Source organism: Vitis vinifera, chromosome 2 (genome assembly GCF_030704535.1).
Source record: "Vitis vinifera cultivar Pinot Noir 40024 chromosome 2, ASM3070453v1".
NCBI classification, from domain to species: domain Eukaryota; kingdom Viridiplantae; phylum Streptophyta; class Magnoliopsida; order Vitales; family Vitaceae; genus Vitis; species Vitis vinifera.
In genome coordinates this window covers 15,666,473-15,682,061 of record NC_081806.1, presented here as the reverse complement: position 1 = coordinate 15,682,061, position 15,589 = coordinate 15,666,473, and the positions used below count along the sequence as shown (strand labels likewise).

General features: G+C 39.4%; 1 protein-coding gene across 4 annotated transcripts in view; it reads right to left on the bottom strand.

The window, feature by feature from the left end:
- LOC100241468 (protein ENHANCED DISEASE RESISTANCE 2) overlaps positions 1-15,589 on the bottom strand; it is a 78,333-nt gene that overhangs the window by 21,577 nt on the left and 41,167 nt on the right. For all 4 annotated transcript variants that reach the window (XM_010666465.3, XM_002262825.5, XM_010666469.3 and 1 more), the window contains exons 10-13: positions 8,287-8,382; positions 5,539-5,603; positions 5,372-5,443; positions 5,095-5,250 (exon numbers count right to left, since the gene is read on the bottom strand). In XM_010666465.3, the coding sequence (XP_010664767.1) occupies positions 5,095-5,250; positions 5,372-5,443; positions 5,539-5,603; positions 8,287-8,382 (389 nt within the window). The remainder of the gene's footprint in view (positions 1-5,094; positions 5,251-5,371; positions 5,444-5,538; positions 5,604-8,286; positions 8,383-15,589) is intronic.

Genomic DNA, 15,589 nt, shown 5'->3' with positions numbered 1-15,589 from the left:
TATTTTGCCTACCATTAGCCACTTTATGAAAAAACCTTGAGTTACAATCCCCTTCCTTTACCCATTTCACCCTATCTTTTTATCTCCAATGAATTTCTTCCCTCAAAATTGATTCCCCTAATTCCCCTTTTCTTAAAGCTCTTTGAACTAAAAGTTCAGAAGTGAGACCCCCTCCTTGCTCAATGGCATCAAGGTTAGCTATTTCATTCAGGATGTTTTTCTTCCTTTCATCTAGCACTCCAAAAGAAACCTTATTCCACTCTTTCAAATTGGCCTTCACAAATTGTAATTTCCTCATGAACCTGTGACCTTCCCACCCAGTTCCTTGAAAACCTCTCCACCAACTTTTAAAGCACTCTTTGAAATTAGGATGTTGCAACCACATATTCTCAAGCTTAAAAGGTATTGGGCCCCACTTGAACGGGTTGGTTTCCAAAACAATCGGCCAATGATCCGAAGTCCTTCTAGGAAGAACTTCTTGAAGGCTTTGAGGAAAGGATTGCTCCCACTCATTTGAGTAAAGAAAACGGTCCAATCTTTTACACACAGGAGTCTCTTGCATGTTTGACCAAGTGAATGGTGCATTCCGTAAAGGTGGATCAAGCAATTCACATTCTCTTATAAAATCATCAAAGTCCTTCATGCTTGAAGTTAGACTAGATTCTCCCAATTTTTCAGAACTTCTCCTTAAGACATTAAAATCACTGCCCATGCACCATAATGGAAAAGATAGACCAAAAATGTCTTACAACTCCACCCAAAAATCCTTCCTAAGTAAGGGACTATTTGGGCCATAAACTACGGACAACCAAAGAGGTCTGCATCCATCCAAAGCAACCTTGATCGAGACCGAAAAGGATCCTATTACCACCTCCTCACTGCGCAGTTTATTAGAATCCCAAATTATCAAAATCCCACCTGAAGCCCCGCACACCGGCAAAACAGCCTAATCCTTATTTTTTACCGTCCAAATACTACCCACAAACCTTCTATCACACTCCATCTTTTTTGTTTCCTGTATCATCACTACATCCGGATTCCCTAACCTCAGAAAATCTTTGACCACCCTTCGTTTTTTCCTTGATCCCAAACCTCTGGTATTCCAACTTATTATTTTCATGGAAAAACAACATAGACCCTAAACCCCCAATCCGGTACCACCAGGTCTCACAATCCTGTAGAGCATCTGCTCTTCCTCCTGGAATAAACCTTAATATCTAGAGAGCTTAAAATCTCACGCACTTTAGCCATTTTCCTGGGAGATAGGCCTTCAATTTAGAACTCGCCCGATGGGGAGACCGCAGCATTACCCTGGCTAACCATAACCAGGTTGGAAACCTCACTAGGCACATTGGGTTTAGACTTAATGAGGTTCAGACTCTCGGGCAACTGGTTTGAATAAGCAGACTGGGACTCCACCATAACCAGGTTTGGAATGCCAACACCATTCTGACAGAAAGTACCACCATCGTCATTTTTGGAAAAACAATCGAAAATTCCTCGATTTTCCATGTGAACTGGGGGCTGAATGACTGAACTAGGAAAAACGGGAGCAGAAGGGCTCGGAAATGGAAGTGCCAACCCAAAAGAAGAGGGAAAAGAAGACACGGGAGACTGAGAAGGTGAGGATGAGATTACCTCCAAGTTTTCCGCTACCAAAATTCCACGATTCCCCCAAAAGTTGAGCCCTTTACCTCTGATTTCAGGATTAGAAGGCAAAAACATGACTGAAGCACCACAAAGATCAAACCCCACTTAGCCCAAAAATCCTTCCCTTTCTTCTTCATGAAATGGTTTGCGCGCAGCGTCTCTGCCTTTAGATGACGATGCCCCTCCCCACGAGCACCACTTTCTAAACGATCGACACATGAAGAGAGGGCTCGCGCTGAGTCCTCGTTCCCACTGAGCTCCCGCCCCGAAAGCCACCTCCATAGGAAGCTCTACGCTACTCGACGAAGGCTTCCCGAGCAGAAGAGGCTCACTGCGACTTCGAGAACCATGTCGACGAGCGGAACTTAGGGGAAATAGGGTATTCCACAGCTTCTTTGAACCGAACTTCACTTCCTTCTTCGTAGATCCTCTCGTCTGAACATCAGACTCAGCTGCAACTCCTTTCCCCTTTCCCCTTGCAGAACCACCTTCATTTCGTAACGATCCCAACTTTCCAACGGGCTTCTTTTCTTCAGTTCCTAGGTCCATCCTCATCGAGCCTTTTAATAAACAGCCCGTTTTTGCTATTGAGCTGAAATTGGAGAGAGACTAGGCCTCTCTCTCAAAGGCCCGACCATTCTCGCCTGAGAAGGTCTCGTCCCCACCGGCCGAAGCTTCGCCCGCCATCTCTGTCCCAACAGGCCCATAGTTCAGTTTTTTTGAATTCAAACTGAGCCAATTGTTCCCCATGCATTGACCATTCTTACCACGTGTCCCCGCAGGAAGAACTTCAGCCGAACACCTTTCTTCTTCCTTCTTCTTTCTGCCAACTTCCCCAACACGAAAACTACCTCCAGCCGTAGATCTGTCTTTCTCCTCCCGCCTTCCACCACCTGTCCCCGAGTGAGATTCAAATCCCTCCCGAGTCGACTCACCCATTACTCTGCCTCTCCTGATCTCTTCACCTCCGACCACTGCGACAGAAATAGTAAACACCCAATCCCCGTCAATCACCTAAATCAAAGCTAGAAGAATTGTCCGCTCCTTTATTACGATTCTTACCCTCGCCTTGCTAAGATCAAACAATTTCAACGTTCACCAATCAATTTCAATCACCGTCCCCCATTGTTCCACTAATTTCTTCAAATGTACCTCAGACCAGAGATGAAATGGCACACCCTGTAGCTCAATCCCACCTCCTCTGAACTTCCCCTCAACTATCGAATTTTCCTTTGGTGACCACCTTCTCAACTGAAGTGAATTCCCTCCCTCAATCTTAATAAACCTTAAATCGTGGAGAAAGAGAGCTTCCTCTTTCGTTTCAACAAAAAAAACACCTTTTCTGCCTGAGAAGGGCACAATCGTAGCCACTCCCTTCTTCCCTAAGCTTCTCGCTACAGCTCGGCCAATCTCAGCCCATTTACCACAATCTGCACTGCATTCACACACCATGGCTCGCGCCTACCTTCCAATCGGAACAAGTCCACCTCTCCTTGGTCCTTCATCTCTAACCACGTTCGCAAAAGACCTATATAGAGGACCCACGTGAATGTGGTTAAACCTTTCCACTCTGTATTGTCTTCCTTTTTCATATGCATTCAATGGGGGGACCACCAACAAAGAAGACAGAGCGCTTTTTAGATTCTCCTAACCTCTGCCCTTCTCATCCTCAGGAATAACCAGAAAAGTTGGTTTTCTGTTGGTAGCGAACTCTGAAATCCTTATGAACCTTTCGTGATTGTTGAAGTATACTTCCATCAAATGGACACAGGATTTTCCCCTATACTTTCTATTGAACCCCAAGTGACTCTTCAATTCAATGGCTTTCGTCAAAAGTTCGATCAACCACCCAACTTCTTCTTTTTCGAATCCTAAGGCATAAACATAGCCTCTACTGTGCTCTGTAATCGAGCACCAATTTCCTCCGTGCTCGCCTTCCCACCTAACCAAGACGGTCTTCCTCTCCACAGAGACCTTCAACGTCCTTTCCATTTTTCTTAGCAGAGGCTATTTTTTTAGCATTTCTCACCAAGACGTTAAAATCGCATGTTGAAAGATATTAAGGCATGGAAAAGGCGAAAGAGTAAGGAATTTGGTGTCACACCCCTTAGACATAAAATGATAAGATGACATTCTCCGCAGCCAACCAAGTATAGTTGGAAAACATTAGGAGTGTCCTTCCACACACAAAAGCAATATTCATTGCATTGAATGATAAATGCACAGAAGGATCCATTCAAGATGTAATGTGCACACACACACACACACACAGAGAAACAAACAAAAAACACTCGTTACATTGAACGATATATACAAAGAAGGATGATAATCCCCTCCAAGATGTACAATTGCTGAACAGAAAGTAGAAAAACTAGCTGAGCAAAAAAACACAAATTACAGACATGAAAAGTAATGTACACTCTACAAAATGCTCTATATACTCAAGGAGAAAAAATGTCTCTAACACGAAACTAAATGTTTTACTCCCTGCTTACCTAACTAGAGTATGGTTTGAATAGCTCAACGAAGAACCTAAAAGAACAAGTATGCCACATCACTAGAAATATTTAAATTTCATGGGCTAAGTTTCAAACTTCCAAGAGCCTCAACAGAAGAATCTCCCTGCACATTTAGGTTAGATAAACCCACAAGCTTTAACTTGCAACCAGCCCTCTAATAATGCTAATATCTTTGCCTCAATAGCTGAATCCATCCCAATAGGTTTAGAGTAAGTCCAAAGTACGGTACCCAAATGATCTCTTATCACACCTCCTATACCTAATATACCAAGATTACCCAAGGAATACCCATCAAAATTTAACTTTATCAAACCTACTGGAGGATGTGACCAATTAAGTATTGTCCTTACATGTGATATTTTAGAGTACCAAATATATTTCCAATCCAGCAGTAAAAGGTTCTAAAGAGTACCCGGAAAACAATCAATAATAAAAATAGAGGGAGGAAAAGTGAACCAAATCCTAAATAACCCCCATGGATCTCCATTTGTTCTCTAGCTCTTCATGGAAATATATATTTGTTATATAGAGCCAAGAGAACCTCTAGATATGCTCATGTATCTTCTAATAATAACCTTTCCAAATTTTATTGGATAAAGAAAAAGGACATAACATTACCATTTGAAGTTGTTCAAATATTTTGAGTTATTTTAACCTAAGCATGAAGAATTCTTTCTGTAAAATATCCTGCTAAAAGTATATATACTATTATATGAAGCCAAAAGCACTTCTTTGTATACTTATATTGTTCCAATAATACCCTTATCAAATTATCTTGTTCAAAGAAATTTAGGCAAAAGAGTGGTTTCGAAGCACAAAGGTCTTCAGATTCTCAAATTAATACAAATCTGCAACATTGCCCTCCAAATTCTAACAAGTGTAAAATTAGAAGTTTGAGAGAAAAAGAAAGTAGAAAAAAATTTACCAGCAACACTATTTAACATCTGAAGGACACAATGTTGCTGAAATGATGAAATATAACCAGTGCCCCATCCTTTCAGATCAATTTGCATAAGATGCTGAACCTGTGTTCTGGGCCTCCCATTTCGAGGTTTTAGAGGGGAAATGATGAATCCCCCACCTGAGAAAACAGATCACATAGTGTCGATGAGATGGCCTAGCATGAATTAAACAAACTACCGATCTAAATCAGTGTTAATCCCTTGAATTCTCAGTGTAAAAAAAAAAGATTTAGCCTTTACTTTCAAGATGGGCACGCACACATCCTGGTTGCGGACCACAGTTCTCGTGCTCCCTAGAACGAAATAACACAACTGCACAATAACAAAAATAACTTGGATGTTTCCAAATGAAAAAGAGAAGGACAAGAACCAGGAAAAATAAACAACTGGACAAGCAAACCATTTACCATAACTTCCATCATCATTTCGACACCAATAACGCACATAGCAAAGGTCACGAGGCCACACAAACCTGCAACAGTAAGCATTAGTAGAAAAAAAAACAGCATATTATTCTTTAGTGAAGGCCATCATTTCTTTCTTTTCCAATTTGTAAACAAGAGAATTTTATTAATAAAAAATATAGAAGACAAAATAATGTAGCATATACATGAGCAAACAAGAAAAATAAGGGGGAAAAGTCCAACATCTTATCTCATTTAAGAACTCAAAAGAATTATTGAGAAGGCTATACTCCCTTGCAGAACCTCCAAAGGAAAGACTATTTGGATGGTTAACTTTTCAAGTTAAAAATGGGTAGCTCCACATTCTTCAAATTTTGGGTTTTCCCTTCTCCCAAATACACCAAAACCAACATGCAGAACACCTTTCTGAGGCTTCTTTCTCATGTTATCTACCATAATGTTCCAAACAGTAACAAAAGAAAGATCCCTTCTAAAGATTAGAAATGTTCTTCTAGTAAGGTGAAAATAAATAAGTGATTTTGACCCTTCAAGTCCACTTGGAATATTAAAGTTGAAGAAAGATCTCATGTTAATATGGAATTTGAGAAGTCCTTTTTCTTAGGAAAAACAAAATTGCCTTGTTTGGAACATTTTGCAGGTGGTGGGGTTTAAAATCCTACTATCTTAGGTTTCAAAACATGTGAATGGTGTTATTCTCAAAACCTCAGAGTTGAGTATGAGAGGGGACAGCTATCTCACTACTACTACCACCACCTTTGATCTACCATTGCGGCCACCATCACTACCACTATGCCACAGGATCAATATTTGGCCTGATCATTTCCCAAACCAGCCCAATTCTCATCCAAAACCAAACCCCAACACAGTACAGTTAACCAGCTTACAAGACCCCAACTTGCTTTTTTTCACCAATCTGATCAGGCCATACCTCAAACAAAGTGCAACCAAGTCTGGTTAAGATCTATTGTCCATATGTGCAGTTGTTCCCTCAAATACTATCTGGTCAAGACTCTCAAGGTATCTAGTGTTTTCTAGTTAGAAAATGCATTACATGCAAGCCCTGGTTGAGATTCTATTTTCCCCCTTAACAAGTAAAGTTTTATACAACAAGTGCCAAAAGGTAGGGTGCAACCCATGTATAAGAGATGTATACAAAGACCAAAAGGCCAAACAAAGAGGGGAGAAGAGACTCTTTACGGCTGAGGTACTATTAAAAACATCAATTAGATATATCGAAAAACACTTCCACCTAGTAAGGATCATCCAGCCCATTCAAACAAAGAATACATTAAGATTTTGTTCTTTTTCTAGTTTGAATTTTGTGATTCAAGAACAGCTTCTAGTCAGTAATCATCTCTTTTTCTACTTTGTGGGTCACCTTGTATAAGTCATTTAAGCATCTTAACTAGAAGGAAAAAAGTAGCCCTGTCCAGAATCTTCTAAATTTTCCTCATCTCTGCTGAGATTTGGTTTAAAACCTTCATGAACAAACTAATCAGGAGGCTTGGACATGTGGAGATACTCCTGGTCCACAGGTGCCAATCTGTCCCAGAGATACTCCCAGTCAACAGGTGTCAATCTGTTTCAACATGAACTTGAGTACGAGTGTTGGGTGTTGACTTGTGTCTATATCAGATTCTTTTAATCCCCAGAAATTGGGCAAGATAACTAATTTTCATTTTCTTCCTACTTTGTCCCTTTTGCTAAAATGGTATGTAACTAAGAATATCTAACATGAGCCCAAGGTTGCTTACAATGAATGAGGAATTTGTTCTTTTTCCCCCTTTGTTGTACACATCCGTTGCATACATATCTAGTCCCCACCCCCCAGGAGCTCCTATAACTGAAAACTACTTTCAAGGGGTCAGTCTACAGTACTGAAAGCCAGTGAATGGTGAGCAATGCCATGTGCAGATCTTGTGATAGAGGAGCACATGATGCAAACTTGGCAAGCAACATATCAAGTAATAGGGTATGAAAATGAGTGAAGTAGTGAGGTTAACAGCTCCCAAGGTTCCAGCCATGTGTTGCAACTTCCTCAATTAACCTCTAACCATGATTTAAAAACCTACTATCCATCCAAATTATCCCTCCACCAAAGTGGCTATGTCCACCACTAAGGTACAACAGGTTTGTGTAAAACCCCAGGCCTTATTACCATACCAGGAAGGAGTTGAATCCTCAGACCTCCATGCCTCAGAAACTTTGAGGAGGATTTATCAGGAGATCTCCCCAGGCAACCACAATAATAGACTTCAATGTAGTTGGGATCAGGGGTAGTGTTCAGAATCCACCAGAGGGATAAGCATCCATGCTAAGTTGCATCATACCTGGCCATGAGAAATTCAAGACTTGGCTTTTTGAACTGCATTGTTGGACCTGTAGGGCCCAACTACTGTAATAGTCCGAGTCCAAATTTAGTGTATATATGGTCTCCATACACGACTACAAGCTGTGATGCCCAACTGTGGCAATCAATGATAATTGAAGTTTCTCCCATATGAGGGTTATAAGATAAATCAAAAGACTCGATTATGAATCTAAAGCGCAATTACATGCAAACTAGAGAGAGGTAAAGTAAAAGCTTTAATCTGAATTTGCACAAAAGTGCCATGTTTTAACAATGTTGATACAGAAAAAACAACGAAATTTTGTATGCATTCATACGATTACTAGATTCTGTAACATTATGAAGCATAAATAAAGAGATTTAACTTGAGAGAATATTACATAGGGAACCAGCCCAGCTGAAGCCTATGATAGAGAATAGCTGTATGTCCATCTACCTCCTCCACTAAGCTGCCATATTGGAAACTGCAATCCCACCTACTCACGACATGAAAAGTTAATGACATGAAAAAGTGCACACATATAAAAGAAATCATAGGTTTTAGCTAATCACAAAAATTTGAAGGTGTTAGAATCCAATAGTAACCTTGTTCAAGTGACTAAGAGGCTCTTCCTTACTATGGCTTGATTTTTTTGGGGTGGAAAGTCATATGACATGGAGTCATGGACTCTAGTAAAGGCACTAACTGCAATGTGTCTAAAATATATTGGAGAAAGTGGCATATCAGGTATGAATCACCATTGACATATCATATATTTCACACACTAATAAAAGTACTACATGTAATACAGTTCTTAAATTGAACAAAATAATAGTACTACTAACCATTTTAATTTTATTGACTTCCAAATACTGGGTGTTCTAGAGATGGGCATGAACAAAATATTACATGCATTCCAGCTAAAATATTGGATAGGAGTTTAAAGTTCTGGACATACTAACAGGCTCTAACTGCCATGTCATCTTAAGGACAGCTATATTTTTAAGGATAAGAATCTGACTATCATATATCATGATACAATGCCAATAAAATGATGCACTTTCCATCTTTATGACCCTTTCACATGAAAGCTTATTTTTCAAAAACAAAATGAGATATCTATTTCAGCATTAGATAATATCAGAAAAAAGTGTCATTCAACTACTGATTCCTACAAACAGACCGTCAAATGGTTGAGGATCAGTTATTAACCTCCCATACAGTGACAGAGAGCAACAACTATGACATGAGAACAGTATGGGACCTAAAGCTCACCCCACAAATTTGTTACTTCATGAGATGTAACAATAGATATACAATATGATCAAACTTTATAAAGCTATAGCCCATGAAAAAGCTTAAGCTTTATGAGGGACTTCCATTTTGCAGATAAACTCTACAGGGCTGTTGGTTGGGAGATCAACAAGTAACAAGATCATGGAAAGGAATCAGAAAAATAAACCTATATCAGAAAATTGAAAAGATTCTTTCCACTACTTCCTCACTATTGGAACAAATTAAAAGTAGGTAAATACAGGAAATGACAATCATCTACCAACATCAAGATAAGATAATTGATGTAATATAGTCACCTCAGAAGAAAAAAACAAAAAGGAAGATCCAAAAAAATACAAAACAAAAACATATAGCCTTGGTGATGAGACTAAACTTTCAAGGTCTCCAAGCAAAGGAAGAAAAGAAGCAAAGAAATCCTAAATTGATTTGTCCAAGGGCATTTGTATAATTTCACACATTTTAATTCTTTGATGTCATAATTAGTAGTAGTTGGTTTTTTTAGTCTTATTTAGAGCTTGGCAAGTCTTGTTATTTTTGTTTTAAGAAACTTATACACTTTGAACTTCCTACTTTCTGAACTTACTCCTTTTTCCTATTTGAGTCTTATTTAGAATTGAAAAGTTATACTTTTGTGGAAGTCTCTTATCATATGGAGTTTTTTTTATTTTTTTTTTAATAGGAAACGACAAAGAAATATATTGATAGAATTAAGAAGTAAAAAAGAAGGATGAGGAATCCTCCCACAAAAGCAAACTAAACAACAAGAATACAAAAACAAGAAGCTAAAAGGTAACAACAACAAACAAACTCTCTTAGCTAGACCACCCCATTGAAGTTACGCACTGCTAGCCAATCTAGTTGCAGCACATTAAGGGGAATACCCTTAAAAACCACGGAGCAAAAATATAGAGTTCCAACATATTTAAACTTTCTATTTTGGAAAGTTTCCATTCTATATTTTCATTCCACTTTTTGAAAGACTTAGAAGCTCTAGGAAAAGAATTAGAGTCCTAATAGATCATTATATTGTTTCATGTACTGTAGGATATCTAGCATGGCTCAAGTATTTGTCTATTTTTTTTTTTTTTCTAATCAGAAGAAAACACTTCATTACTATGAAATAAGTACAAAAAAGTATGGTAAATCCTTCCTCTATAAAAACAACCACTACTCTAATCAAAAGTAGGGGAAAAAAACTATCTACTTTAGAAACCATAGGTCATTGCACATTGAAAAGTGGATACAATTACAAAATCGATATTCAGAGAGGTAGAGAAACCCCTACAAAGGAGATCAAATGTTTGGCTCGATGTTTTGCTAACATATTCCAAAATACCCCCTACAGAAGAGAACAGAAGTTTGGCTCCCTGCTTTGTTAATATATAGATGAATGAGGAATCCAATAATAGAAGCATCCCATCCTTCAAGCAAAATAAAAAGTTTAATGAAGCCACCCGTCAAATTTCCATTAGCTTCTTTCTTTCTTACTCAACCAAGGACTACTGCAAAATCTCACTCCAGCATTAGGTTGGAAAGACCCTCCACTTTGACCAACTTCTCAGCAAGGTTAGAATCTCCACCACAATTTCTAGACCAATTCTAATATATTTAGAAAATATTCTCATTAGTGTTACATGATGATCAATAGACATTCCTCCAACTCCTAATTGTTATGAATTTCCTAATGAGCAACCATCAAAATTCAAGTTGACACAACTTACTGGGGGAGTCCATTTAGAGAGTATCTTCTTAGCCAACCTAGTTAAACTACATATTATGTCCAATGTATCAATATAACACTCAAAAGAGTGCCCAAAAATGATGTACTACTTGATGTCGAATGGAAGAGAAGAAATAGATTGAATTCTACAATGCCTCTAAAATTCTTCATCTATCCTTCAAATCTTTGCATTCCTCTCCAGCTATATATTCCAAATTAATGTGAAACTAACAATATACCATGAGTTTCCTTTAGAAGACATCCAAAACCTTTAGGAAATTGTTGGCATCTCCACCACACTCCTAGGTGGAACCCAATCAATCTTATAGTCCAAACAACTTACGTAATAATGTTAATGCTAATGGAAAATACAAAAAAAAAATGAAAAAAAGGGCACACCATTCCAGGGTAAAGGCTTTGAAAGATTCCCTTATCTGCAACAAATCAAGGATACTAATCTTCCTACTTGCCACAAGCCATGCAAAGGCCTTGACTTCTGATAGAGATTTAGATTTCTAGAAGAAATTTTCCAAGAGAAAGGATCTTAAATTGGTGGAAACAAAGAGGGTTCTAAAGAATAAACTGACTAAGACTAAATAAACCATAGGATGTCAAAGATCAAACTCTCATATCAAAGAATGTGAGCAATAAATACACATGGACTAAAGTCAACATTATAGAGTTCCTTCATTTAATCATCGGTAACATTGTGCAAACAATTAAAATTCCATAATGAAGAGGAGAATGGAATGGAAATTGAAGAACTACATGAATTTCTCGCCCTTACTACTCTATAGAGGTTTGGGAGCCAAACACAAAAGGGCACTCCACCAAATATCCTCCAAAAAGTGAATTTTGTACCATTATCCACTAAACACCGAGTAAAATGACAGAAACCAAAGAACACTTGTGCAATGACCTTCCAAGGACATTGATGAGATCACGTAACAACAACATTAGCATCACATCAGTAAGAATGTGGCTCGTAAATTTCAAAAAATGTTGTACCATAAAGTAGTGTTTTCCTTAAGAAACCTCCACAACCACTTCCCTGAAAAGACTCTATTCCTCAAAGTCATTCTTCTAATCTCCAAGGCCCCTTCTCCCTTTAGCTTAGACATTGATCCCTAAAATGATCTCTCTTCCATTCCCCAACACCTAAATATAGAAAGTTCCTTTGTAATCTCTCAATTGTATAACCCACTTTAATTGGAGGTTTAAGAATAAAATAATAATAATAATAATAATAATGAGGGGGACATGGGAAAAGCAAGACTACACTATTGTTATTCTTCCACATAGAGACAAGTAGGCCTTTTTCCAACCATCTAACCATCGGCAACTCCTATCCAAAACTAAATCCCAAAAAGATATGGCTCTAAGGTTCCCTAAAGGAAGACCCAAAAAAGATATAGGCTAAACTCACATTGATACCCAACAAGATACCATTGTCTAGATTTATCTTCTTTTTTTTTTTCTTTTATAGGCAAAGTCACAGTAGAGTATATTAAAGAACAGGGCGCCCAACGGGAAACTCAAAGCATACAGGAGGTATAGAAACGAGCACCTATAGACTAAAAAAAAGGAAGAGGGAAACAAAAAACTAACCCCTCCTCTCTCACCTATAGCCCACCCACTCAAAAAAGTTGATTAAAGAATTAGGCCCTTCAACTATGCAACATTTGAACCAAGACCACAAATAGCTAACAAGAGAATATTCCATCCTTTGGACCGATAGATCCTCATTTTCAAAAGCAACCCTATTTCCTCATTGTCTTAATTTATCTTCAAACTTGAAATGTGCTCAAATACCAACAAAATTAGTTAAGGCCTTGTAATCATTTAAACTAGCTATTGAAAAGAGCATGGTAAAAGTAAAAAATGGTGAGGACGCTGAAAGTCTCTGTGGAGAGGAAGACCTTCCTGGTTAGGTTTGAAGGTGAGTCCGGAGGTATTTGGTGCTCGCTTACAGAGCATAGCAGAGGCTCGGTTTTCGCCTCAGGCTTTGAGAAGGAAGAGGTTGGCTGGTTGATCAAACATTTGGCAAAGGCTATCGAGCTGAAGACTTACATGGGTTTCAACAGAAAATACAGAGGAAAGTCCAAAGTTCATTTAATGGAGGTATGCTTCAACAACCACGGTAGGTTTATAAGGCTTTCGAAGTTTGCCTCCAACAAAAGGTCAACTTTCCTGGTAATCCCTGAGGGCGAGCGGGGCAAGGGATGGGAGCAACTAAAAAATGCTTTTTCTTCAATGCTGATGGTCCCCTCTTCGAATATAGTTGAAAAGGAAAGGCAGTGCAGGGTTGAAAACATAAATTACAAACAAGTGGGTCCTTTGTGAATGTAGTAAAAAAGGAAGGACCGAGGAGAGGAGGCCTTGTTCCAGTTGGGAGATGGGCGAGAGCCGTGGTTTGTGAATGTCCCGCTGCTTTTGTCAACTAGGCTAGGGTTGGCCGTGCTCTGGCGAAATTCTTAGGGCAAAAAGGTGTGGTGACTATCGTCCCTTTCTCTGGCGGAAAAGGTTTATTTTTTGTAGAAACTATTGAGGAAGCCTTCTCTCTCCAAGAGTTAAGGTTTCTCAAGGTTAAGGGAGGGTATACAACCCATTTGAGAAGGTGGTCGCCAAGGGAAAACTCAAAAGTAGAGGGGAAGTTCAAAGAAGGATGGATTCAATTACGGGGTTTGCCCTTTCATTTATGGTTAATGGAACATCTAAATAAAATTGTAGAGCAGTGGGGGACAGTGACAAAGATCGATTGGCGAACGATGAAATTGTATGATCTCTGTAAGACAAGGGTGAGAATTTTAATGAAGGAACATTCAGTCCTTCCTGCATTGATTGAGGTGTTAGATGGGGGTTGGGTTTTTACAATATCAATTGCAGTGGTTGGAGCTGGAGAAGAAAGGCGAGTTAGAGAAATGAGTGAGTCAACTTGAGGGGATTGTGAGTCTCACTCGTGGACAAGTGGTAGAAGGCTGGTTGAGAAGAATAAATCAACGGCTAAAGGATGGTCTTCTAATGGGGCAGCTGACAAATTGAAAGATGGTGTAGGAAATCAAAAGGCTGAGAGGACACATGGCAAGAGAAGGGCGGATGAAGGGAACAATTGTGTCCAACCTTCATCTCCGTTAAATTTGAATTCAAATAAAGAGAGAATAGGGTCCTTTGGGCCAAAGCTGTTAGGTGAAGTTAGGGTCAGAAGGGTTAAGGTCCACTCAAGTGTTGAGGAATGGCACCGGGCCTCTAATGCACTGCAAGAGAGAAGGGCCCATTCTCCTCAAAAACCTAGGCCAGTGGTGGAAGCAAATATGGGTTGGGAGAGGGGTGTTAATTTAAAAGGCCCGGTGACAACTTTGGGCCAAGAAATGGATGGAAAGCAGCCCAACTCTAGGAAGGGCTTTTTACGCAGTGAAGACTCATCTGCAATGGGAAAGGGGAAGTCGGTCTTAGTGGTCTCTTCTTCTCAATTGAGGGGTTCCATGACAAAGTTTGGTTCAAAGAAGTTGTGGACTAGTCATATTTCTCCAATTTCTAAATGCCGACAAGGGGCGAAGACGAAGCGAGCCTCTAACGCAAGAGATTCCATCTTCAGATTTTGTAGCCCCTCTAAAGGACGTTGCTTTCGAAGCGGGAACACAGATGGTGCAAAGGTTTAGCTCGAGTCCTCTCATTCTTAGTCGTCCGTTGGGGTTCCGAAGCAGTTGTTCTGGGGAAGGGGCTTCGTCGTCAAGAGGTGATGCGGATAATCATCAAAGGTCTTCTCTTATTTTATTCATTCAAAGGGGAAGGCAAAATGGTGCAAATTTTCTAACGTTGTAGATAGAGAAAACTCTGAGGGTTTCGGGGGTTTTGCTCATCACGACTCTTCAGTCTTGGTTTTTCCTTCTAATCCAGTAACCAGTGAAAAAGGGCTAACCTCTGTGGGGACTTGTGGATTGATGGTAGTGGAAAACAATGAGGTAGTTTTTGCTCCACTTTCTCAATCATCTTTGTCATTTTTCCCCCCTCCTATGGCTTGGCTCATCCACCTCTGACTTCTTCTGATCCCAGTCTTCCTAGTTCAGTAATTCCGTCTCAGTCTCCTACGAATTGTCGAGTTGCACCTAAAATGTTTTCCAAAAAAAATGATGATGGTGATTTATGTTAAGATTTTGTTGGCAATCCTAACCTAGTTGATGTGGAATCCCAATTAGTTTGTCTGAACCAATTGTATGAGGGTTTTAACTCCCTTAAGACCTTGCTTAACATGCCTATTGAGGCCCCTAACCTTGTTACAGATTGCCCGATTAAAGCTGAGTTTTCCTCTTTGGGTGGGTTCCAAATAGATGGTCTTTCTCCTAGGAAAATGGCTAAAGTTCGTGAGGTCTTAAGTTCTTTGGATATTAAGTGTATTCCAAGCGGAAGAGCAGATTCTCCACAAGTATTTGAGACCTGTAGCATATGGCTTGGAGGTTTAGGGTTAGAGAGGTTTTTATCATGAAGATCATCAGTTGGAATACTAGGGGTTTGGGTTCTACGAAAACACGAAGGGTGGTTAAAGATTTTTTGCATCTTGAGAATCCGAATGTTGTAATGTTTCAGGAAACAAAAAAGAGGAGTATGACAGAAGGTTTGTTGGTAGTGTCTGGTCGGTTAGGAATAAGGAGTAGGCTTCTCTTCCGACTTGTGGGGCTTCAGGAGGGAT